The sequence below is a fragment of the Thermothielavioides terrestris genome, chromosome 2 (genome assembly GCF_000226115.1).
Source record: "Thermothielavioides terrestris NRRL 8126 chromosome 2, complete sequence".
In the NCBI taxonomy this organism is placed as follows: Eukaryota; Fungi; Ascomycota; class Sordariomycetes; order Sordariales; family Chaetomiaceae; genus Thermothielavioides; species Thermothielavioides terrestris.
The window spans coordinates 3,117,879-3,140,282 of NC_016458.1; the positions used below are offsets into that span (position 1 = coordinate 3,117,879).

Consider the following 22,404-nt stretch of genomic DNA (forward strand, 5'->3'; position numbering starts at 1 on the left):
CCACGACGCCATGGGGCAGTCCTGGCTACACTACGCCACGCTCAATGTTTGCTCAAGTTCGCTGCAGCAGCAGACCATAGCGCAGAAGAGTGCAATGTGAGATGCTCCAACCTCTCCGTTTCAGAACACGCGCTGTTGCGTCACTGCTTAAAAATACGCAGCAACCACGCTGACGCAAGTACGGCAACTTGAATGAAGCGTCCCTGAGGATCGGGTAGCGATGGCGAGTCCTGAGAACTCGAGTCGGTCATTGAGCCCGACTAATCAGGCCGACCGTCCGAGTCTCTCCCCATCGCTGCTTGCTCGATTCACGCTGGCCCTGAGCGGTCCCTTGGCAATGAATGGCTGCCAATGCGGCTTCTGCTGCTCCAGACGCCCTGCGCCGTCAGATCATGCGATTGGGCCCGAGCGCTCTGGCAGAACAGAACCCGCGAGAGGCCATCTCTTTGGATAAATCTCGAACTGAAATGTCTATCATGGGCGAGATGGGCCCAAGCCCGGCAATTCACGGAACAGATGGTGTTTCCGAAAGTTCCGTCGAGGGCAATCGGAAGCATACCGAGGTGACCGAAGACGAGGCGGTCGTCTCTCGAACCCGCGATGAGAAATCCCACCGCCGCCATGGCCTCCGCACAAGACCAAGCCAGCCGAACCTGCTCAGACGGCATGATGAAAGTTGCTTAGCTGAGCTGCCGTTGGCCAGTGTTCTAGGCCGAAGAGGCTTTCGGACTAACGTTAACGTACACCAAAAGCTGGCCGCAGCGCAATCCAAGTTGCTTCGGTGCAAATGGCCTTCTCCCGTTCCCATAATGGCATACCGCATGGCAACCGGTGCACCCTGCGCGGCACCCAACCGCTAGCCGGTCAAACGTCTCTCTCAGCCCAGCTTTGGATCATTCCCTCAGGCGTGGGCTCGTACTGCTTGAGAGTGACCTGGCCAGTAGCCTCGTCCAGGAAGGTATTCGCCTGCACGAATACCTTCCGGGGCTGTTTGTTCTTCAGCACAACGTCTCGCACCTTGGTTCCCCAGTACTCCAGCCCAACACCGGACATCTCGGTAAAGAACTTGGTGCCAGCCTCTACATCAGCCGTCGACTTGTAGATGTGGAGCTTCTGAAGGAAGCTCGCGACGGCTGGTAGGTTTTCGTGTCAGCGTGGGTCATGCCCCAGTCCCCATTGATCGGACAACGTACCCTTCCTGCCGCTGGTCAGGATCTTGGAACGGTCGAGCCGAATAGTGAGGTCGGATAGGTCGTCATTCTTGTACTCCAGCCTGCAGAAGTCATCGCCCGCCTCGAGGAATGACTGACCCAAAGTCAGTGAGCGAGCTCCCAACACCCTTCTCTCGCGGGGATTACCTTAAGGATGGCAAAGCGAGCCTGGCAATGGGGCTGCCCCCATTTCTGGCTCTTCGGATCCCAGAATTCGATTGAGGTCAAGCCTGCCCTCGCCATGCTGAGGTATGACGTGTAAAGGACATCGCCCGCCTCGCCATCCATGTCGACGGAGCCGTCCCCGAAGCCAAAGATCTTGAGGGCGGAGAATTCGCAACTGCGCAGACGTTAATACCACAAGTACTATAACCGCGAATAAGCGAGCTGCTCCTGTCCGCTGACCTCAGATGCATGGCCACAAGCTCAGCTCGGCACTCCTGTTGCACAAATGAGTGAGTCTAAACGCGCCAAAGACGGGTGAGAGAATCGCACCTCGTAAGCGCCAGCGAGGCCGCCAAACACGGAGCCCCAGGTTTGGCCAGGTTTGTACCAGGTCGTGATGGGCTTTCCGGTAAGAGGGCTAATGGGGGGGTTCGCCGCGTCGAAGTTGAAGACGCCGGGGGATGTCTCCTGAAGTAGCTTACCACAGCCATGACCTTGTATCATACAGCGTTAGGACGGCGCCAATATGCACCATTGTATGAGATCGCCCGATCTTACCCGTGAGCTCATGGAGGCCAACTTGAACCTCGAAGGCAGCATCCCGGTACTTCCGGTAAAGCGGCAGGTCGCTCTCGGAGATGAACGGGATTTTCTCATCGGGGGCCTTTGCGCTCAGAACATTGCCTGCAGTGGCTTCAGTGTAAGCCTCATGCCCCAGGGGGGTCTTGAAGTAAGGATGAGGACGGCACGCACCTAAGCTCACGTTCTTGAATCCTTCCTGTTGCCGAATATCGTCATAGTTCGGGCTATACGGGGGTTAGAGCAAACCTCGCCTAGTGGATATCGCGGCACTTACATGTTGATGCCGGCAGGGATCCCGGAACCTAAGGCTCGGGAGTGAGATTCCTGGCGTTTCGCGGCCACCACCGGGCTTGAAGCGAGCGTTCACTTATACGTACCACAAAACGTCAAGACCTCCAGCGAAGTGAAGTCCGGCGACAGGAACTTGTCCTTCTCGAAGTCCTTGGACCACGGGAGCAAGGGGATCAGTTCGGGGGCAGACCGTACGAGCTCCCCAAACGCCCGAGTTCTCTCAACTAGTTGATGGTGTAAGCTTGTTAGGCTACTCGCCAGTCTCGGATAGTCCGATGCGGGAGCTTACGGTTAACAACTGCAGCGTTGGTGAGTAGGGGTTCTTTTCGACTCGCACCAGTTGTCTGGGGCTTCACTTACCTGCGGCAAACCCTTCCCATTCTCCACGCACGCCTGCGGGGTCGCGGTACGTCTCGATAAAACCGATGTTGCATTCCACCATCGGGCCTTGGTCACGAATCCAGTGCCTCTGGCTGTCCTTAAAGGCGAGGAGAGAGCCTGAGTCGAAAGACTCGGCATACGCAAGATGCATCTTCTCCTGTGTCTCGTTCTCCGCGTTTTCCGCAGCCTTCTTGATGTAACGGGCAATTGCATCCATCTCCTTTGCGTGGTCTCCGTAGACCAGCTTGACGGTCTTGCCCTTGAGCAGCCCGTCGCTGATGACATACTCGCTCTCCTTCCCGATGTCGCCGCCGTTGCTAGGGATACCAGTTTGGGCCGAGGCAATCAGAAGCTCAAAGACGCCACCCTGGGTCTTCCGCAGCCTGGTGTTCTCCGGGAGAAGGCCCTTGTCCTCCATCCACTTGGAGATCGCGCCGATCTCCTCCTTGGCGATGTCGGGAGAATCCGGGTAGTAGGTTGTCAAGTGGCCATCATCGGGGAATCCAAGGTGCAGGAGGCTGGGCTTGTCAGCCGAGAAGATGGCGCCGTTGGTCGCCTTGTAGTGCTTTTCAGCCTCGGGCGACGTCGCGGCCAGAGAGGAAAACACAGACTCGTCGCACCGAGGCAGGAACTTGGAGTCTCCGAAGCTCTTGTAGTTGCCGCTGTTGCCCAGAAACTGGGCGGCATACTGCAAGAAGGCCGAGAGCCCCTGCTCGTCGACGCCGGCCTTCTCGGCCAGCGCCTTCCAGTCGCCGCCGGCGCTCTTGTACAATGCAAGAATGAAGTCATAGATGCTCTCAGACTCGGGCGAGACTTGGCGCAGCACGATGCGGTTGCCAGCAAACGAGGCCCTACACCCATGCATCAGCAGGGGTCGCAAGAACCATGCAGCGCTCACACGAGTAGGTCAGGTAAATTTCATACTGGCTGATAAAGTGGGCATAGCGCTTTTGCTTGTCCGAAAGGGCGTTGAAGTGCTTCTCGATCTCAAGCCTAACGACTGAGGGCGGGGCATCCGCCAGATACTGGGTGAGCTCTTGGGCGTTCATGGTGGACAGAAGGCGCAATCGACACTGCTGAACTCCAGCGAAGGTGGTAGGGAACGTAGGGAACGCAGTTGCACGGAACGCCGGATGTGCCAAATGCGGAGGTGGACGTAAACGAGTTGCAGGCTGGGAAAGCCTCAAACCGGGCGATCTGAGGGGGAAGGAGAGACGCATCGAAAACGGCAGCCCAAGAGGAACACTCAAACGCCGGCTTAGGCTTCTCTCGGCCTCCGCTCTCACCTTTGGTTGTCCCGCCTGTCTGCATGCGTCGCGGCTGCCGAAGTTGGCAATTGGCAGGCTCCTGCGACTGGCCAAACCCCACCGTTTGCACGTGCTGTGTTCCGTTTGGGTCGTAGCGCTGGTCCTTCCAAGGCGGGGAAAGCCGGTGCGCCGCCGGGGATGAGATGAGTTGTGTCCGAAACGCTCTGTGCTTCCCTTACCTTAGGTACCTAGGAAATCCCCCACGGTGGCACGGTAGATGCATGCCCGGAACACTGCATGCCACGGCACGCTCAAACCATGGTAGGTAGGTAGCCTTGTCCAATGACACTAAGCCGGTTTGCTTGCCAGTACTCCGTACACCATCGAACATTACTGACTTGCCTCAAGTACGCAGCAGTTGCTCAATGACGAGAGCGTCGGTGGTGAGGTGATGGGCACTGCCAGCCCCTCATGTGGAACTCAAGCCAGCTCTCCCCGCAACAAGCAAGTCGCTGTTCTCAAGTAACTCGCTGTGTAGGCAGGTGACCGGCCTGCTGAGCTGGGCTTGGATCTGTCGCTTTCGCCGACGGCATTGCTTATTTCCCTGCAGCGGCTGGATGACAGCTCACAATTCTATCACAGTATTCCGTCCAGTACGCAGGACGTTTCGTCTCGGATTTCCAAAAGGAAGTACCTGTCGGAAGCAATAGTTATGCAGGAGGCATCGCCCCTCCAATCAACCGTTGTTTTGGAGCAATAGGAGGGGTCGTTCGCTGGCTTCTCACACAACGGCTCACCTGCAGGGTGAGGCGGATGCACCTCGATGAATTGAAGATCCGTGCAGGAGGCTCTGGGCATTTGAGTGGCCCATCGTTTCAGGGGTCGGAGAGACATGGCGAGAAGTCATCTTGTCGCGACTCGGAACGTACTTGGTCATTGAGCAGTGAGGACGGTACTCGGTGATCCGTAGTATATACCTATCAGGTAGTGTTGCTATGGGACTTGATGTGCACTCGGGACATGCGAAGCGATTCCCACTGGCCGCCGCTGATGAGACCCAGTCGGCCTGCGCCTCGCATATCCTTTCGGGAAGCCCTGTTGAACCGGTGTTGACTACCTGACCTACCTTACATACACAGTGGTGTCTACCAAGGAGGGTTTGCCTGCAGGACACAACCTTGAAGCCGGTGAGCGGCGACAGTGCTGCCTGCAGAATTGCGAGGCGATCTCGGCGCTTGTGGCCCGCCGCAACGGAGAGCGCTTGGCTGTGCGTGAGCCGCACGTTCCCTCCCGCCATTCAACGGAGAATATCTCGCACGGATCTAACTGAATACGGATTACACTCTGAGCCACACCTAGCACACCGTGCCTTTCAATTCGCTGGTGCCTACTGTAGACGGTACGACGCACAATAAAAGCCGCAGTTCTGTGCACCGAGTCGTGTAAGTCACAGGGCAGTAGTTGCGTACTGTCGGAGGCCCACTGATCCGGGCGATTGGAAGCCCAACCCGTCCCATCCGGCAAGACCGGAGCCCAGTCCGAGCGGAGCAACAACCCCACTGTGACCCATATCCCGGGACCTGGGGCCGGGTGGAGCAGCGGCGGAGAGAGGGCAAAAACCGGGCAGTCACGAGGCCCGCCAGCATCTGCCGCCCTGGGAACGCTCCGGTTTGTGATGCGGAATGCGCTTCCATTTCTGTCTGTCTGTCAGAGAGCAGGACTTGAGGAACATATTCTCGGGACCTTAGGTATGTTTGTCCGGCTGACTCCCCCTGCCGGAAATAAAACCCAGGTCTACAAGTACAACGCAAAGTTCAATTTTTACCTTGTGCTCTTACTTTTTCTGATGCGTCTTTTCAGCGCTGCATGCTGCTCGCAATCACAGATGCTCAGGAGAGTAAGTCAGTGTGCATGAGTTGCTTGCAGTGTTCACGCACGGAGCACTGTGTAAGGACCTGGGTAACGGATGCTCCTTTGGCGCACACCGTCAGCCGCGAGCTAACCCCCAACCTTGGAAACTCTTCGTCATGAGCCCCCCACGCAATCCCAAAATTTCAGCACCTCGGACGTACCTGCCTGGAGCGTCATTGGATGTACACTACTGTACGGATTACACCTCACTACCTTAGTCCAGTGGACCTCTCCCAGGTCGCCCAATTCTTCTTCCCCTTTGAAGACTTCTGGGCACCGGGTCTTCGGACTGCCCAGTCGCTTGTCGCAGACCAACACTGATAGGGAGCAGGGCAAAGGAAATTTACTCCGGCCCTCTGGATGGCGCACAAAAAGCACCGTGGACAGGACGCACCTAAGGTCGGTACCTTACTGACCGTTACCTGATGTACACTAGTGTATGTAATCCGTATTCCTTTTCAGCTCGCTCGCCCTTGCCAAGTTCGTTCCCCACACCTTCCCACGACCGTCTCAGGAAAAAGCTTTCCCCAAGCTTCGACACGGAATTCCTGACCTTGATGGGCTATCCCCACACCATAACCTGCACACACCCTCCCCTGTCTGCTGTCAATTCCACCAGTCGCAGCTTCGGCCCAAATTCGATCCTTTCAGGGGAGGCGGAGCACCAATGGGGTGGCAGGCGGAAGTGTACTTCGTGGGCCTCGAGGGATTCACCCCGCGAATGCTGCTTTGTGACCACGCGCAAAGTGCGGGATGTCAATGCATGCATTGGGGCGGCTCGGCGAGCATGTCCTTGTGAGCGAGGAAAAGACGCCAGGGTACCCCTCGAGTGTGTGAAGGTCCGAGTCTGCAGCCCTGGGCCTGCTTGGGACAAATCGTTATGTCATCGCTGCCAGATCCGCGGGTCTGCCGGCAGGCCCCCCCGAGAATAAAACACCCGCGATCCGCAGCCCGGCTGACCTGTTTCCAGCGGCTTCGATTTCTTCTGTTGGCTCGTACTTTTTACCCACTGCCTTGGTTATCTTCTTGTTGTGGTCAGCAGGTTCATCTTCTTGCGCTCATAGTGTATTGGCGACTCAACTAACTACCGGTTTGAGTCGCATACTGTGTTGTCCGCGACGCTATTCCCAACTGTATTCCCACATCACTTACACCGTCGCTTACACCGCCGTGACACCTAGCCGCTACATCCCGCCGCCACACGCAACGTTTCTACGTTCTCCATAGTCTCACAGAACTCCCCTCATAGTCCGCTGCGATATGCAATAGCGTCATTTTTAATACCTTATCCGGTATTTCCACCTCAGCAGCGATCCTGATATACCCCGACTCCTTCGACCCCGGAGGGCTCGCCGTGACCATGCTTTCCTACAACACCTCTGCCGTCAACGGGCAACGGCCGTCATCCGCTGGCAACATTCCTCCTTCACCAAATACCGCAGGACTGGCCACGACGACGCTCTCGAACGGGGTGATGGACAACGGTGCTGCATCGACCGAGGAGTCCCCGGCCAAGGCGCAGCACATCTGGCTCGTCACGGGGCCCGCGGGGTGTGGGAAGAGCACAGTAGCAAAGCATATCGCTAATGCGCTTCAGCTGCCGTTTATCGAAGGTGACGAGGTATGTCAGACACCGCGAGAGACGAGAGACTTTCCGAACCCCCCCCCCCCCAAACAAACAACCGGCGCATACTGACCAGCCTACCCCTTGCAGTACCATCCAAAGGCAAACATCGACAAGATGAGCGCCGGCATCCCGCTGACGGACGCGGACCGGTGGGACTGGCTGACGGCCCTGCGCGAGGCGTCGATCCAAGCGCTGAACCGGGGCAGCGACGGCGTGGTCCTGACCTGCTCGGCGCTCAAGCGCAAGTACCGCGACGTCATCCGGGTTGCCCCCTACTTCGCCCCGAACCTGCACCTGCACTTCATCTATCTCGACGCGCCCGAGGAGCTCCTCCTGCAGCGGGTGTCGGCGCGCAAGAACCACTACATGGGCGCCAACATGGTGCACAGCCAGTTCGACATCCTCGAGCGGCCCGGCCCGGACGAGGTCGACGCCATCACCATCGATGTCGCGCGGCCGGCCGAGGAGGTCATGGCTGACGCGCTCGACCGGGTAGTCAAGACAATAAACCGCGGCGGCTCGGACGGCCAGGAATGAGCAATTGTTTGCGCCGGGGGGGAGGGGGAAGGGCCAAGGGTGGAGAGAGCGCGGCTCCTATATTAGAGGAACAGTCCGACCAAATAGGAAGTTGGTTTCTGTTTTCGTTTCTTTTGCCAGTTTCTTTTCCTTGTTTTTTTTTTAGCATTGGGCAAGGAGTTGGCATCGATCTGCGGTGAATTTCGGCGACGCTATCAAGTTGCTCTTTCCAGTTTATCTTCCATTAGGCGTACCATGGGGAACCGGCAGCGGGACAGCTTGGAACAGGCATCAACAACAACGGGAAGCTTGCCATCTGGTTCGGGCCTCACTTGGATGGGCTGCAGGGTCACTCTCTTCGGACTCGGGCATTGCAGAGGAGATCTACATAACATACGACATCCAGGTTGTGGAGGGTGAGGTTTCAGAACAAGCGCAGCGTGAATGCGATGGATTCTCACCCCCTTCTGCGGCTCCGGGTTGAGCTCTCTGTCCTACCCCAGGCTGTCCGCCCTCCCAAACCATACGCCTACTCACATGATGCTGACCACTCGTGGATCACACCAGGGGGCTGTCAAGTTACCGAGAAAGCCCAAACATCTGGCAGCAAGACGGCGGCGGGACGAGCCGCTCCACCCTCGGATTGCTCCTGGGGGAAAGCGGCTGGTGAGACAGTGCCCACTGCCCCCCCTTTTCTGTGGTACACTAAAAAGGCTCAGAACCACTGTGACGGCTTCGGCCGCGAAGCAGAGGGCAACACCAACCACGCAGCCAAGGTGAGCGTGCGGGGGGAGCACCCAGGAGCAAGGAGGGAGCCTGACGCAGAGTCGACGACTGCCGAGGCTAAACGGGTTGGGCTGGCGGGTTACTGCGTATGCTGGCGCCAAACGGCCTGGATGCGGGAACGGGTGAGACAGGATTCCGTCATTGGAGCGGGATTTATTTAGCCTGCCCCTCGCAGCGTGCATTCTTGGTCTGCAGCTTGGCCGCATCCGCTGGCCTCCTGCAGCTTTTCACCGGAATTGCCTCATCTGGAGAGGTATCTGCTCTGTACTACTACGCCTCTGTTCACATGCCGTTCATGGCCTGTTTACCTACGCGTTTGGCACCAACCGACCGCTCCCCTTGCCGGGCCATTTGTGAGAGTGATGGGACGCATTGGAAGTGGGCGTTTGAGTGAGCCGCAGTAACCCTTGCTAAAACTTGAACGAGCAGAAGAGTCTGCGGGGAGAGGTGGTTCCGTTCCGTTGCACATCACGAGCTTGGCAAGCCAGCACTGCAACTGCCCCACGTACATATATGCCTCGGCCGCGATGGAAGTGAACACTCGTGTATTCCGTACATGAGCTCTCGTCCCGGGAGGGGTGCAAGAAGGAGTGGGCCTGCGGGTCTTCGGCCCGCAGAAGGAACGAGTTCATGCCCGAAGCACAGTCTGGAATTGGGCAGGCGAGTAGTCGAGACGGGATCCCGAAGTCACGGCTGGCAATGAGAGAACTACAGGTTGCAAATGAAGAGCTGCCGGTTCGCAAAAGCATCGAGGATTGTAGCAGAAAACCAACACTCCGTGGAGACACAAGAAGAAACAAAATAAAACCAGGAGAGATAAAAACCAGACAGGTGGAGTGCTTGCAGGATGTCGGAACGAGAATCAACTAACTGGCTGTCTATCAAGGAAAACTTGCTTGCGAGTCTACTACCGACCACGTATGCAGTTGCCATTCGTGCTTAACGGCCTCGGCGCTGTTGCCGCCGCCTGCTTGCGTATAACCGGGTTAAGCGAGCGAGTACGGACGGGTCGGGCGGCCGGGTGAATAAGGTAAGGTCAGGACTTGCCAGGCCCGGATCCTGCTCCTTCGTTCCTGCTGATGCCCAATGGCGGGTACGAAAGTACGGAATACGGCACCTGCCGCTACCCTACCGCAGGTGCATGACCATGACGTCCGGCTCCTCGACGATGCCGCGCACAACCTCGGCGGCCCGAGCCATGGTCGCCCCATCGATGACCCTGTGGTCGGCGCTCCAGCTGAAGTTGCACACCTGCCGGCGCACCACCCGGTCCTCCTCGCCCGGCACGGTCGAAAACGCCGGGACGGTGCGCATGCGCCCAATACCCAGGATGGCTACTTCGCGCTCGACCACGACCGGCGACAGGTACGTCCCGCCGATGCTGCCTATGTTGCTGACCGTGATGGTGCCGCCCGACATGTCTTGGGGCGTGAGCTTCCCGGCCACGGCCAGGCTCTGCAGCCTGGCGAGCTCAGCGGCAATCCCGAGGATGTTGAGGCCGCCGACGTTCTTGATGACGGGCACGAGCAGACCGGAGGGGGTGTCCATGGCCACTCCGATGTTATGTTGGCTGCGCAGGACCAGCATGGGCTTGCCGCTTCCGTTTCCGTTGCTATTGCCGTTGCGGGCGCTCTCGACGTCGACCCGGGCGTTGAGAATCGGGTACTTGTAGAGCGCCATCGACACGGCTTTGATGATGAAGGGCAGGTAGGAGAGCTTGGTGACTTGGCTGTCGCTGAGGCCGGACTTGGACAGGGCCTTGTTAAGACGCCCCCGGAGCTCCACGAGGGAGGTGAAATCGACTTCGTCGGCGTAGAGGAAGTGAGGTATGCTGAGCGAGCGCGTCATGGTCTTGAACATCATCTCTTGCGTCCTGGTGAGCGGGATCGGTGTCTCTTGTTGCGGCCCGGCGGTCGAAGCGTCTGGTGACGAGAGAATGTCCGCCTCAGCTGCGGCAGGAGCGCGCTGCGGAGATGGCGTTTGTGGCGATGCTGCCGCTCTGCTCTCAGCATACTTGTAGAGATCTTCCTTGAGGACACGGCCATCCTTGCCCGTGCCGTCTACTTCTGAAATGTCCACTCCAAGTTCCTTGGACAGGTGCCTGACCGCCGGCGTTGCGAGTGTGGCATGTTTCCCCTTGACCTTCGGCGTGCCTTGCCGCTCGTGTTCTGTTTGGGCAGTAACCTGTTGTGCTGGGGTCTTTTCTTCGATCGGCGGCCGGGCAGGTGAGTGAGCAGGCTCGGGCTCCGCACTCTTCTGTGAGGACTGAGGATGCCCGCCAACCTCTGGGCCCTCCTCCTCGCCATCTCCCTCGATGTCGATGTCGACAAACGGCTTGCCGACCTTGGCCAGTTCGCCCGCCTCATAGTGTAACTTTTTGACAACGCCCGCAAAGCGGCTAGTAATCTCTACCGACGCCTTGTCGCTCTGAACCTCGCAAAGGGGCGAGAACTCCTCAACGCGCGCCCCCGGCTCGACAAACCACTGGATTATCTCGCATTCGACAATACCTGGAGGGGAGGGAATGTTCAGTCAGCAGGCCAAAGAGGCAGACGAGAAGAACAGAGAACAAGAGTAAGAGAAGGGAACATACCCTCTCCAATGTCAGCTAGTAACACCGGCTTGACGGCCAGAAGAGGTCTCGCTGCGTGGAAAGCCCGTGCTCTCGACAGTGCCAGTGGTGCCAGCGGGGTCAGCGTTGCGCCGGAAGCGCGCCCACTTAGACCTCTGCAAAGATGCCATTGCTGGCGCGCCACGCGAGAACCACGGCTCCAAAACATATCGGACGGGAAGGAGAAGATATTACCAGCGTCAGGTTTTCGGACGGGTCACATCTCAGGAGTTCAATTTCGTCCCTCCGCACATCCACAGGCCAAAGGAAGTGAGGGAACATACCAAGCAGCTCCGACCCAACCTCTGGCTTGCTGCGGCTTAACAATGGTTCACCTGCTGTATGACGTTTGAGCCGAGCATCCCAGGGGCAGCCCCGCGAATAACCGAGCACTTGGCACCCCTCATCAACCAATGCCAATGCGCCGCAGCACCCCGGACTCGAGAAGGCGGGGTGTCGCGGACAAAAGTGGAGCCCCTCGTGTATGGTTACCAGTCGCGCGGAAATTTCTTGGGGACCGAGCTCATCCGAAGTCGACGAACACTACCAGCCTTGCGGCTGCATTGCCTGCGCAACATGATTACACAACCCGCCATCCGGCCAAGCTTCCGGGCAGCAGCTTGTCTTCTCTGTCAATGGCGATCTTTCAGCCTGTCCTACCGCCGGCTCGCCGACAAGGCGCCGGGCCCCGCACCCGAGTCAGCCAGTGTCGCTGAATCAAGCGCCCCGGCGAACGCACCTACGGCGATCAACAACGGGACCGGCAACGCTGGTGTCGCAGAGAGCCCGCTGGCCCATGCTCCCCGATCATACGGCAAAAAGCTCAAAGAGTTCACGCCGACGCCGCTTGCGAGGCCAATTGGCATGAATTCCCCCCCGAGCGCCGGCGAAAACACGGGCATCGACAGGCGTTCGCTCAAAGAGCGCCACGCGGACTTTGTCAACTACGAGAAGCATCTGCAGCGCAGGGAGTACCTGTAAGTAGAAAAAATATGAACCTCTCGCTTGTCGTCTGCCCACTCAAGAGGCACCCGGAAGCTAACCTGTCCCTTCCCGCGGCCAGCAAATCCAAAATCTCGCGGCCCTATTTCCGCGACTGGGGCAACCTCCAGTTCCACGAAGGCAAGACCTTCCTCGCGCCGCCGCGCCTCTTCCGCGCCGACCTGTCGCTCTACTTCCCCAACCTGCACGGGCGCACGCTCGCCAAGACCCCGTCCGCCAAGGCCGCCGACACGACGCCCCTGCTCGAGGGCCGCGCCAGCGTCGTCTCCATCTTCAGCGGCATGTGGGCCGAGAACCAGGCGCGCTCGTTTACCTCCCCGGAGGTGAATCCGGCGCTGCACGAGCTGGTGGGGTCTAGTTCGGGGCGCGCACAGCTGGTGCAGGTAAACGTCGAGGAGGACTTTTTCAAGGCCTGGTTGGTGCGGCTGTTCTCCGGCTCGATCCGCAGGCGGATCGGCAAGGAGAACTGGGACAAGTATTTCCTGGTGAGGCGGGGGATTACCGACGAGATTCGCGAGTCGATCGGGCTGCTGAATAGCAAGGTTGGGTATGTCTATGTGGTGGACCATCAGTGCAGGATACGCTGGGCAGGGAGTGGGCCTGCGGAACCTGGGGAGAGGGAAGGGCTGGTGAAGGGGCTGCAGAGGATACTGAGCGAGATGGATAAGGAGGGAGTCGGTGAGCATTTCGTGAGGAGGATCGTTGCGAAGAAGCAGGCGGAGAAGTAGACGGGGCAGATAGATCGTCGCGGATGTTGTGCATGATACCCCCCCATTTTTTTATTTTCAGCTGTACCACCGCCGCCACTCATGCTCCATATTAGGGATTCGCTACGAGAGTAAAATAGATGAGGCGTAGAACGCCTCTGTTTGTATGTTAAGGTACCTCGGGATATGAACTGCGCAGTGCCCAGACGCCGCAAACGCCTTTCCCCCGCCATGCTCTTGCTAGATTATACAGGTTCATCCCGTCCTCTCGGCTCTCCTGTGGATGTCTTACTCGCAGCATCCATCCTCGGTCATGCGCGCGCGTGCCTGATCTCGAGTCACAAAAAGAACCAGAACACCAAGAAGCAGAAGGCGATAAACGACCCCATGATGATCCCGTCCCGCCTCTTCTTGGCCGAGATGCGGCCGATGAGCGCGTTGATGCCCGGCACCTGGCTCGCGGCCAGCGTGATGCGGCGGTTGATGCTGGCCAGCGTCTCGCGCTGCAGCGCGAAGCTGTCCTGCACCGCGTACGCCTGGCTCAGCACGCTGTCGGCCGCGTCGTGGCTGCGGTCCAGCCGCGCCCGCTCGTCCAGCATGTACTCGGCCTCGGCCGCCGCCGGGTTGGCCGCCCGGTACGCCGAGATGTCGTCGCGCACGCTGCCCAGCAGGTTCGCCCGGTCGCGCGCCTCCTGCAGCGTCGCGCGCAGCCGCGCCAGGTCGCGCCGGTGGTCCGCCAGCTTGTCGCGCAGCAGCGCCAGGTTGTTCTGCTTGAGCGCCGAGGACGTGAGCGTCGCTTCCGAGTCGAGGAGGCGGCCTAGCTGGGCGACGACGCTCTCGCGCTGTGAGGAAGCGGTTAGTTTCGCGTGTTCCGGTTCCCTCGGCTTTCGCGCACGCCGGCCGGCCTGTTTGCGGACTTAGGGGGGTCTTGCCTTGTCGAGCAGCTCCTGGACCCTGGCCTCTGCATTCTTCTCTTCTTCTGTCGGCTTCGCGGGTATGTTCGCTTGTGTGGAGAACTGGGAATATGTTTGCAGCGACGTCTCGGTCTGCGCGGCGTCGTCGTCGTCAGTAAATCGACCGGCTCCTTGTCCCTCCCTCCCTTGCTCCCCTCAACCTTGGGTTGCATTACCTGCGATTCCAAAGACCGCGCTTGTTGCCTCAGCTGAGCCCAGCCCTGACCTGCCGTTGTCGCCATGTTGCCTGCAATGACGTGGGACAAGCGGGCAGAACCGATCGCTGATTCCGGCGGATGGGTTCCCTGGCAAGATGTAACGGCCCCACCGGCTCCGTTTCTGTGAGGTCAGCCCCTGAATCCTTTGTGGCTTCGCAGCGACGAGGCCCTGAGACCATGGCTCCCAAGAAGTCAAACAAGTCAAATAGGTATGAGGCTCGATTTGATTTGATCTGTGTGCATGTGCGATCATATTTGACTTGTTTGTCTTTGATCAAGTCGTCGTCGAATCCAGTCAAATCGCCATATATACCCCTAACCCTGACAGCTGCCCCTTGCTTTTTCTGGGCCTTACCCACTTTTTCCATACCCTCCCTGCCTGGCTCTCTGGCTCCCTGGCTCTCAATCGCACGTGCAACAACTGGCTCAATCACGAGGCAGTCCTTCGAGGTTGGTGCCAGCCAACGCTTCCAACTGCTTGGCAACGCATCGCTTGGGCGGCCACGTAACCTACCTTTTAGCAGGCCTGCAGAGGTCTTGGATGGATCTGTTCGTATAGCTGTGGCTGTGGCACTTGCTGGGCTCGCTGGGGCAGTCGGTTGGCCTGGTTAAAGTCGCTGTGATGTGACTCGTCTCTCTGGCTGGTTCCGTTTAACATGCCAGGCTCCTAGGGTGGGAAGAAACGGGGCGATGCTGGTGGCTGTGGTGGCTGTGGTGGCTGTGGTGGCTGTGGTGGCTAGCTGGGCTGAGCTGGGCTCCAAACCACCAACCCGACCTCCCACAATCCATCTTGCGTGGCGTTTAGGAGGCCATGCCTGAAACGAAACAAACCAAAGGCTGCCATCAAGGGTTAGGGTAACAATGCACAGTACAATGACACTGGCGAAGGGTTGGGGTTCTAATGAATATGTCGATTTGAGATTCAAGAGCAAGCTACGAAACACGGTAGCTCAAACACTGAGCGAACAATGCTTAGCTCCATGGTGCCCAAACTATGCTTTCAATACCCGGTGATCAAGGGCGAAACGCCGCCGCCTCACCAATTCCTTGGATTGCCAGCGAGCCTTGCACTCATCATCATCAACATTGGCCATGGAAAGACATATTCACAGAGAGCGTGTGAGCTCATATCGCTTGTCTTGCTCTCAATGGCCTTGTTTGGCACTGGAACTCGGGTGCATTGGCAGTGCCTGGTTGTGCCCCATCCTGCGTGCGTTTTCACAGTTGTCCCGTGTACGCATCACCAGGGGCAATCCATCTGCTCTAAAACCCGAATTGTTGCCCATGGCTCCGATCCTCTGTAAAGCCCGGTGATTCTGGGATCTCGATGACTGTAAACCCTCATTACAGACGCCGTAATGGACCGAGAACCGTCAAACGTCCAAATGCAATTGGCCAAGCCATAACCGTAACCCGCGCCATCGACCCTCCCATCGCGTCGCGCCCGCTCCCAGCACCGCTCTACCACTTCATCAGGTGGGGCTTGTCGCCCTTGCGGAGGCTGAACGAGGCGGCAAGGTAGCTCGCGAGCATGTCCACCTTCTTGATGTTGGCAATGAGGGCCTTGTCGATGGCCTTCTGATCCGCCGCCCGGCTGCTCGACACCTCCTTCTTCTGTGCTCCGTGTCAGTCCAGCATTCCCGCCTGGTGTTTTGTACCCAAACCCGGGCTCTGGATCGCGTACCTGGGGCTTCTCCCCCTGCTTGAAAAAGGCCTCCTCGCTGGCCTTCTCCTTCGCCTTTTCCGCTGTGAAGTACTTGGGCCGCGAGATCTCCTCGAGCTTGGCCTCGTCGATGCCGGTCAGGTCGACCTTCAGGGATGTGGCGATCACATATCTGGAGTTGACGCGGCGGAGGGGAACACCGTTGATCTTGAAAGGGCCAGTAACGAGCAGGACACCCTGGTCGAGGACCTTGAGGAGAACGACGCGCTTGCCGCGGAACCGACCAGCGAGCAGGATCAAAACGGTACCGGGCTGGAGGGACTTGCGAGGGACCCAGGGACGGACGGCCTTGCGGACCTAAGAACCAAGCAATGTTAGAACCGAGCATGCATCCGAGGAGCCGGCCCAGCGATTTCGCCCTCCCAGCAGTCCTGCCATTCTCGCTTTTCTGATTTCCCGTCTGTTCCGTTGCCTCCTCTTGCCGCCCGCTTCTGATGATCGCTTTAGAACCCGCCGTGCCCACCCAATCCGTCCATGAACGAACTGACGTCCAGCTGCACCCAAAGTTCCGCATCCCAGAATGCTTGCGACAGTCGAGAATCAGTTGTGAAATTGTTCGCATCCACGTACCTGGCGAGGCTTGGCCTCGTCCTCAACAGGGTACCATTTCTGAGCCTTCTCGGACGGGTGAGGGACCGTCCGAGTCGACTTGCCAAAGGTCTTTGTCGTAGCAGCTGCCGTCGACGACATGTTGAGCGCTTTGGCTGTGTGTTGGGTTAGTAAAATTCGTTGGCCGGTCGTCAACGTTCACTTGCTGCTGCTCGAGATTTTGAAATGAGCGAGCCGCCGATTGTGCGCAAGTTTGAAAACCATCCAAGCCCCAAGCTAACCGCTTCTGGAATTGCGGGAGACCCCTGCACCGAGTTTGTAGCGGCGCACGGGCCATTTCTTGTGGTAGGGTTTTCCGCCCTGTACCCATTTTGCGAATCCACACCAGTCAGATTTTGTTAGGGCCTGGCGAGCAGGAAAGGCTGTTGTTCCCTTCCAACGACCCGAAGACTCGTCGCTGTCAAAGGAATCGTCGCCCCATCGCCCATTTGACTCGACAAACGATCTTTTCGCCATGGTAAGCATTCTACGGCTCTTTTCCGTTGTTTTGATGGTCGAATCAGTTTCCATCTTGCAGCCTCGGCCAGCGCTTCTTGTGTCGAACCGCCCTACTCCGAGCCGACAATCCTCCACCGCGTGTGGTCGCTGACAGATGATTGTCACAGTCTTCCGGCAAGGTCAAGACGGGCCAATTATGGTCCAAGAGCAAGGACGAGCTCATCAAGCAACTTGGCGAGCTGAAGACGGAGCTGAGCCAGCTGCGCATTCAGAAAATCGTCTCCTCGGGCACCAAGCTCACCAAGATGTATGTCGATTCGAATCCGAGCACGCCGCGATGGGATATTCGAAGTCTCGAGGGTGGAGGATAAAGGGCAGCTTTTGCTGACATGCGTCTCTCCCCAACCGCTAGCCACGATCTTCGCAAGTCGATCGCCCGCGTTCTCACGGTCATCAACGCCAAGCAACGGGCGCAGCTCCGCCTGTTCTACAAGGGCAAGAAGTACCTGCCGCTTGACCTCCGGCCCAAGCAGACTCGCGCCATCCGCCGCCGCCTGTCCCCCGAGGACGCCTCGAGAGTTCTGGAGAAGACCAAGAAGCGCCAAACGCACTTCCCTCAGCGGAAGTTCGCTGTCAAGGTACGAAGAAGTCGGAGCAGCGGGTGAAGAGGTTTAGTCGCTTGGTGCACTGGCTGACTCCACGTTCAGGCTGCGTAGAGGCGTTTTTCATGGGTCAAGCGAGGGATCTATTTACGGCACATCCGGCGTGGGTTTTAAAACTTTGGCACTCGACACATTGCATCATCCCAGGGAATCTGCTTTGGGGGTTTGAGGGGTTATACGAGGTCAATGAGTTATCGGTCATGGTGGAGGTATCTACACCGCTGCCGAATGAAAGCGCTGGGCTGAACACCCCACATTCGATGCTCCCCGTTGATGATTCAATATGGTGAATGATGGCCGGGTTTGTGAGTGGGCATTTCTGTCCCTCAGATGGGCCGTTGGCGATGGATCAATCCGGGCTGGATGTGGACGTGGTTATGGCCCGTTTCATACCCCGCCAGCTACATGATACGGAACACAGTTGCCGCAGTACAGTTGCCCTGAGCAAGTGTCGTGATCGAGTCTGTCTTTTGCTGCCGGTCTCATTGTGTTTCGTTAACAGTGCCACATTAGTTCGAGATGAGGACGTGGTTCGGGGACCACCTATCCCCAACTGTCTCCTGCGCAGACTCATGTCTGCCCTGTCAATACTGGAGTTGTCTCGAGAGCAGTTCCTCACAGTAGGTACTTTGTCTTCACGGCGGTTCATTCATCCGGGTTCTGCCGGGCGGTGAAGGATCGAAGACCGGGGCTGGGTGGGTCCCGCATTCAGAGACCCGAGCCAAGCACGCCAAGGCCAAAACCCCTGGAGCTGGGCTGCGCAAGCTCCAAACTGTCCTCTCCAAAAGTGGGTGCTGTGATTGACTGCTTGCTTGTCCTCCCACTGGCAACTGGCGAGGAGCAAGCACCACAACGCCAACTCAGGCCACCATGTCGGCCGATCTGCTCCAGGTCCTCGCCAGCGCGGGGAAGGGGAAGGGCACTCGCAGTTTGCTGCGGGTGATCATCCTCGCGCTCATCGCTGGCGCCGCAGTCTCCAGCCGACTCTTCTCCGTTATCCGTACGTGTGTGCCATTGTCGTGTCCTTTTGGGGTGTCCCATAGGGAGCTTGGGTGCGGCCGCATTGGCGAGCGCACAGCACTCCGTTTGCCCAGCACATGCATTCCCAAGCTCATTGTATGCTGACCAGCTGTTGTCGTGCAGGATTTGAGAGCATTATCCATGAATGTGCGTAACCATCCATCCCTGTCAGCCCGGCGCGGCTGTCGCTGTCGCTGGCGCTGTCATGGTCGAGGATATCATATCGTATCAACACTAACACACCACGCTGCTTGGACTAGTCGATCCCTGGTTCAACTTCCGTGCGACCAAGTACCTCGTTGCGAACGGCTTCTACAAGTTCTGGGACTGGTTCGATGACCGGACATGGCATCCCCTGGGCCGTGTGACGGGTGGCACCCTCTACCCCGGCCTGATGGTGACGAGCGGCGTCATCTACCACGCCCTCCGCGCCCTGACGATTCCCGTGGATATCCGGAATATCTGCGTTCTCCTTGCGCCGGGCTTCTCGGGCCTCACTGCCATCGCCGCCTACCTCCTCACCAATGAGATGACCCCATCCTCCTCGGCTGGGCTCCTGGCTGCTCTGTTCGTGGGCATTGCCCCCGGCTACATCTCCCGGTCGGTTGCTGGCAGCTACGATAACGAGGCAATTGCTATCTTCTTGCTCGTCTTCACCTTCTACCTCTGGATCAAGGCGCTGAAGCAGGGGTCCATGTTGTGGGGGGCGCTCTGCGCGCTGTTCTACGGCTACATGGTTGCCTCGTGGGGAGGCTACGCCTTCATTACCTGTCTCCTTCCGCTGCACGCCTTCGTCCTGATCTGCATGGGCCGCTACAGCACCCGCCTGTACGTCGCCTACACGACGTGGTACGCCCTCGGCACCCTCGCCAGCATGCAGATTCCTTTCGTTGGCTTTCTGCCTGTCAAGACGAGCGAGCACATGCCCGCCTTGGGTAAGTTTTTGACCGTCCGCTGTGCTTCAGGGGGGGGGGGGGGGGGAGAGAAGTTGAGTTGCTGACCCGAGAGGCAGGCATCTTTGGCTTCCTGCAGCTGCTCGCGTTCCTCGACTACGTCCGTTCTGCAATCCCTAGCCGCCAGTTCCAGACCTTTCTGTGGCTGTTTGCCGGCGCCACCTTCGGGCTGGGTTTGCTTGGCCTCGTCATCGCTACCAGCGCAGGCTTCATTGCCCCGTGGAGCGGCCGTTTCTACTCTCTCTGGGACACGGGCTACGCCAAGATCCATATCCCCATCATTGCCTCGGTGTCGGAACACCAACCGACTGCGTGGCCGGCCTTCTTCTTCGACCTGAACATGCTGATCTGGCTGTTCCCCGTCGGCGTCTACCTCTGCTTCCAGGAATTAGCCGACGAGCATGTCTTCATCGTCGTCTACGCCTTGTTTGGAAGCTACTTCGCAGGCGTCATGGTCCGTCTGATGCTCACGCTGACTCCGGTGGTCTGTGTGGCCGCCGCCATCGCCGTGTCGACGCTGCTCGACGCTTACCTCAACGCCAAATCGCCCAATCCCGAGGAGGTCCAGGCTCTTGAGAGCTCCGAGGGGAAGCGGGCGGTCAAGTCGGGCCTCAGGTCGACGAGCAAGCCAGTGGTTGGCGTGTACGGGCTCTGGGGCAAGGGCATGGTGGTTGGCGCCATGGTGGTCTACCTTTTGGTTTTCGTTCTTCACTGCACATGGGTGACGTCGAACGCCTACTCGTCTCCGTCGGTCGTCTTGGCGAGCAGATTACCCGACGGCAGCCAGCACATCATCGACGACTACCGCGAGGCCTACCAATGGCTGCGCCAGAATACGCGAGAGGATGCCAAGATTATGTCGTGGTGGGACTACGGCTACCAGATCGGTGGCATGGCGGACCGGCCGACCCTTGTGGACAACAACACCTGGAACAACACGCATATTGCGACCGTGGGCAAAGCCATGAGCTCGCGCGAGGAGGTCAGCTACCCGATCATGCGCCAGCACGAGGTCGACTATGTTCTCGTTGTTTTCGGCGGCCTCCTGGGCTACTCGGGCGATGACATCAACAAGTTCTTGTGGATGGTGCGCATCGCCGAGGGCATCTGGCCTGACGAGGTCAGCGAGCGGGCGTTCTTCACCCCTCGGGGCGAGTACCGCGTGGACGCCGAGGCCACCGAGACCATGAAGAACAGTCTGATGTGAGTACCAGCTGGAGTTCACTGGACAGCGAGGGGTTGAATGAGCAATATATACTAACTGGGCTGCTGGATAGGTACAAGATGTCTTACTACAACTACAACAACCTCTTCCCTCCGGGACAGGCGGTGGACCGTATGAGGGGCGCCCGTCTCCCCGAAGTTGGACCGACACTCAACACATTGGAGGAGGCGTTCACGAGCGAGAACTGGATCATCCGCATCTACAAGGTCAAGGACCTGGACAACCTGGGACGGGACCATGCCTCGGCGGCAGCATTTGATCGCGGCCACAAGAAGAAGAAGGCTACGAAGAAGAGAGGCCCCCGGCTGCTTCGGGTGGAGTAAGGGGCTGGCCCAAGGGGAAGATATGTGTGTATCAAAGACGTATGTTCGACTTGGTTTTCTTTTCTTTTTCTTTGCTCGCAATTCAACGGATGGACTGGGAAAAAGAGCCGGTTTGGCAACTACATGTACAGCCAAAAGCGGGTCGGATGGAATAGACGAGGATTGTGCAGACTCATCCGCCCGCCGCGACTTCTTTCGGCGCAGGTCCTTCTCACGATCTATCTGCCTCACTCACCTCGCACACCCTCACACCATTGCCCACTTTCTTCCGTCCCATCACCACCACGATCGCATCCTGTGAGTGGTTGCGGCGTACAGTGCGACGCAAGCGTGCTGCTTGAAATTCGTACGGTTTTCCAGGCCTGAAGGCGCGCGCCTGCTGCCTTTGAGCTGTCTCGTCGCTCAACAACCTCTCTTCTCGCTCACTCTACCTCATCACATTTTTTCACTCGTGCTGTTCTGTCGTATTCTTCTGCAGTTTTGTCGACCTTACCCCAGCAATTTTGTTCGGTGTACCAGATCTCTCCAGCTGCGAGCTTCGGCTCTCGTACCAGCCAAGATGCACCTCACCCTGTAAGTCGGTCCTTTCTTCTCGATTGCGACGTCGTTTGTGATTATTTTTCCCCCCTGGTTAGAGCCCTGCTCGACGCCGCTCTGGGAAGCGCCCCCTTCCAACAAGCAGTGCTGGGAGTTCAATTTGGGCTTTGCGTGTTGTATGTATCGCCGTTTCTTGCTGACAGTTTCTTCAACAGGACCAAGGAGGTCGGCTGGGAGACCGACGATGACGGCGATATCTCTAAGTCGGGCTCCAGCGTCAAGCGCTATCACTTGATTCTCGACTTCTCCTGGCGCTCCTCCAGGGCCAGCCGCGGCCGCGGCCGCAAGAAGACCGCTCCGCGACTGGAATCCAAGAAACGCCGGGACGAGCAGCACCACGATGGCGTTGATCCCAATCGCCATGCTTGCTATGGCTGCGGCAAAACGCGCTGCTCCGACTACCATGCCCAATATCCGCTGAAGCGCGGCAAGGAACCCATTCCCAGTCTTTGCACGGCGTGCCGCTACAATCGAAAAGCAAGAATCGCCGACCTTGTCCGCGGCGGGAAGCGCCGGCGTCACAGGACCAGGCGCGAGGCGCGCATCGACGACTGGCAGTGGTGCGCCAACTGCGGCACGCTGCGCTCGGACGAGTACCACGACATGTATCTGTCCGGCACCAACTTGCCTCCCTGGGCCGAGGTCT

General features: G+C 58.4%; 8 protein-coding genes across 8 annotated transcripts; 4 read left to right on the forward strand and 4 right to left on the reverse strand.

Moving 5' to 3' along the window:
* Positions 1-682: 682 nt before the first annotated feature.
* Positions 683-3,708, reverse strand: THITE_67951 (uncharacterized protein). Its single transcript, XM_003651990.1, has 11 exons — positions 3,555-3,708; positions 2,610-3,481; positions 2,336-2,473; positions 2,233-2,260; positions 2,130-2,182; positions 1,935-2,060; positions 1,707-1,870; positions 1,617-1,651; positions 1,359-1,551; positions 1,194-1,305; positions 683-1,133 (listed from the first exon to the last, which is right to left on the reverse strand). The coding sequence occupies exons 1-11, from the start codon at positions 3,677-3,679 to the stop codon at positions 865-867; spliced, it is 2,115 nt and encodes a 704-aa protein (XP_003652038.1). The 5' UTR covers positions 3,680-3,708; the 3' UTR covers positions 683-864.
* Positions 3,709-6,819: 3,111 nt separating this feature from the next.
* THITE_2150001 (uncharacterized protein) lies at positions 6,820-8,070 on the forward strand. Its single transcript, XM_003651991.1, has 2 exons — positions 6,820-7,409; positions 7,503-8,070. Exons 1-2 carry the CDS (start codon positions 7,149-7,151, stop codon positions 7,950-7,952), a joined length of 711 nt encoding a protein of 236 aa, XP_003652039.1. The 5' UTR covers positions 6,820-7,148; the 3' UTR covers positions 7,953-8,070.
* A 1,585-nt stretch (positions 8,071-9,655) lies between these two features.
* THITE_2112966 (uncharacterized protein) lies at positions 9,656-11,695 on the reverse strand. The gene is made up of 2 exons (XM_003651992.1): positions 11,311-11,695; positions 9,656-11,227 (listed from the first exon to the last, which is right to left on the reverse strand). The coding sequence occupies exons 1-2, from the start codon at positions 11,495-11,497 to the stop codon at positions 9,846-9,848; spliced, it is 1,569 nt and encodes a 522-aa protein (XP_003652040.1). The 5' UTR covers positions 11,498-11,695; the 3' UTR covers positions 9,656-9,845.
* Positions 11,696-11,813: 118 nt separating this feature from the next.
* On the forward strand, positions 11,814-13,141 carry THITE_2112968 (uncharacterized protein). The gene is made up of 2 exons (XM_003651993.1): positions 11,814-12,305; positions 12,392-13,141. The coding sequence occupies exons 1-2, from the start codon at positions 11,905-11,907 to the stop codon at positions 13,056-13,058; spliced, it is 1,068 nt and encodes a 355-aa protein (XP_003652041.1). The 5' UTR covers positions 11,814-11,904; the 3' UTR covers positions 13,059-13,141.
* Positions 13,142-13,170: 29 nt separating this feature from the next.
* On the reverse strand, positions 13,171-14,918 carry THITE_2112971 (uncharacterized protein). Its single transcript, XM_003651994.1, has 3 exons — positions 14,167-14,918; positions 13,970-14,083; positions 13,171-13,879 (listed from the first exon to the last, which is right to left on the reverse strand). The coding sequence occupies exons 1-3, from the start codon at positions 14,230-14,232 to the stop codon at positions 13,376-13,378; spliced, it is 684 nt and encodes a 227-aa protein (XP_003652042.1). The 5' UTR covers positions 14,233-14,918; the 3' UTR covers positions 13,171-13,375.
* A 327-nt stretch (positions 14,919-15,245) lies between these two features.
* On the reverse strand, positions 15,246-16,706 carry THITE_2154157 (60S ribosomal protein L6). Its single transcript, XM_003651995.1, has 3 exons — positions 16,502-16,706; positions 15,893-16,228; positions 15,246-15,822 (listed from the first exon to the last, which is right to left on the reverse strand). Exons 1-3 carry the CDS (start codon positions 16,619-16,621, stop codon positions 15,670-15,672), a joined length of 609 nt encoding a protein of 202 aa, XP_003652043.1. The 5' UTR covers positions 16,622-16,706; the 3' UTR covers positions 15,246-15,669.
* A 77-nt stretch (positions 16,707-16,783) lies between these two features.
* THITE_2112976 (60S ribosomal protein L35) lies at positions 16,784-17,812 on the forward strand. The gene is made up of 4 exons (XM_003651996.1): positions 16,784-16,997; positions 17,146-17,285; positions 17,391-17,616; positions 17,686-17,812. The coding sequence occupies exons 1-4, from the start codon at positions 16,995-16,997 to the stop codon at positions 17,692-17,694; spliced, it is 378 nt and encodes a 125-aa protein (XP_003652044.1). The 5' UTR covers positions 16,784-16,994; the 3' UTR covers positions 17,695-17,812.
* Positions 17,813-18,412: 600 nt separating this feature from the next.
* Positions 18,413-22,037, forward strand: THITE_2112979 (glycosyltransferase family 66 protein). The gene is made up of 6 exons (XM_003651997.1): positions 18,413-18,640; positions 18,784-18,807; positions 18,921-19,595; positions 19,673-20,816; positions 20,891-21,200; positions 21,681-22,037. The coding sequence occupies exons 1-5, from the start codon at positions 18,511-18,513 to the stop codon at positions 21,159-21,161; spliced, it is 2,244 nt and encodes a 747-aa protein (XP_003652045.1). The 5' UTR covers positions 18,413-18,510; the 3' UTR covers positions 21,162-21,200; positions 21,681-22,037.
* Positions 22,038-22,404: the final 367 nt, after the last annotated feature.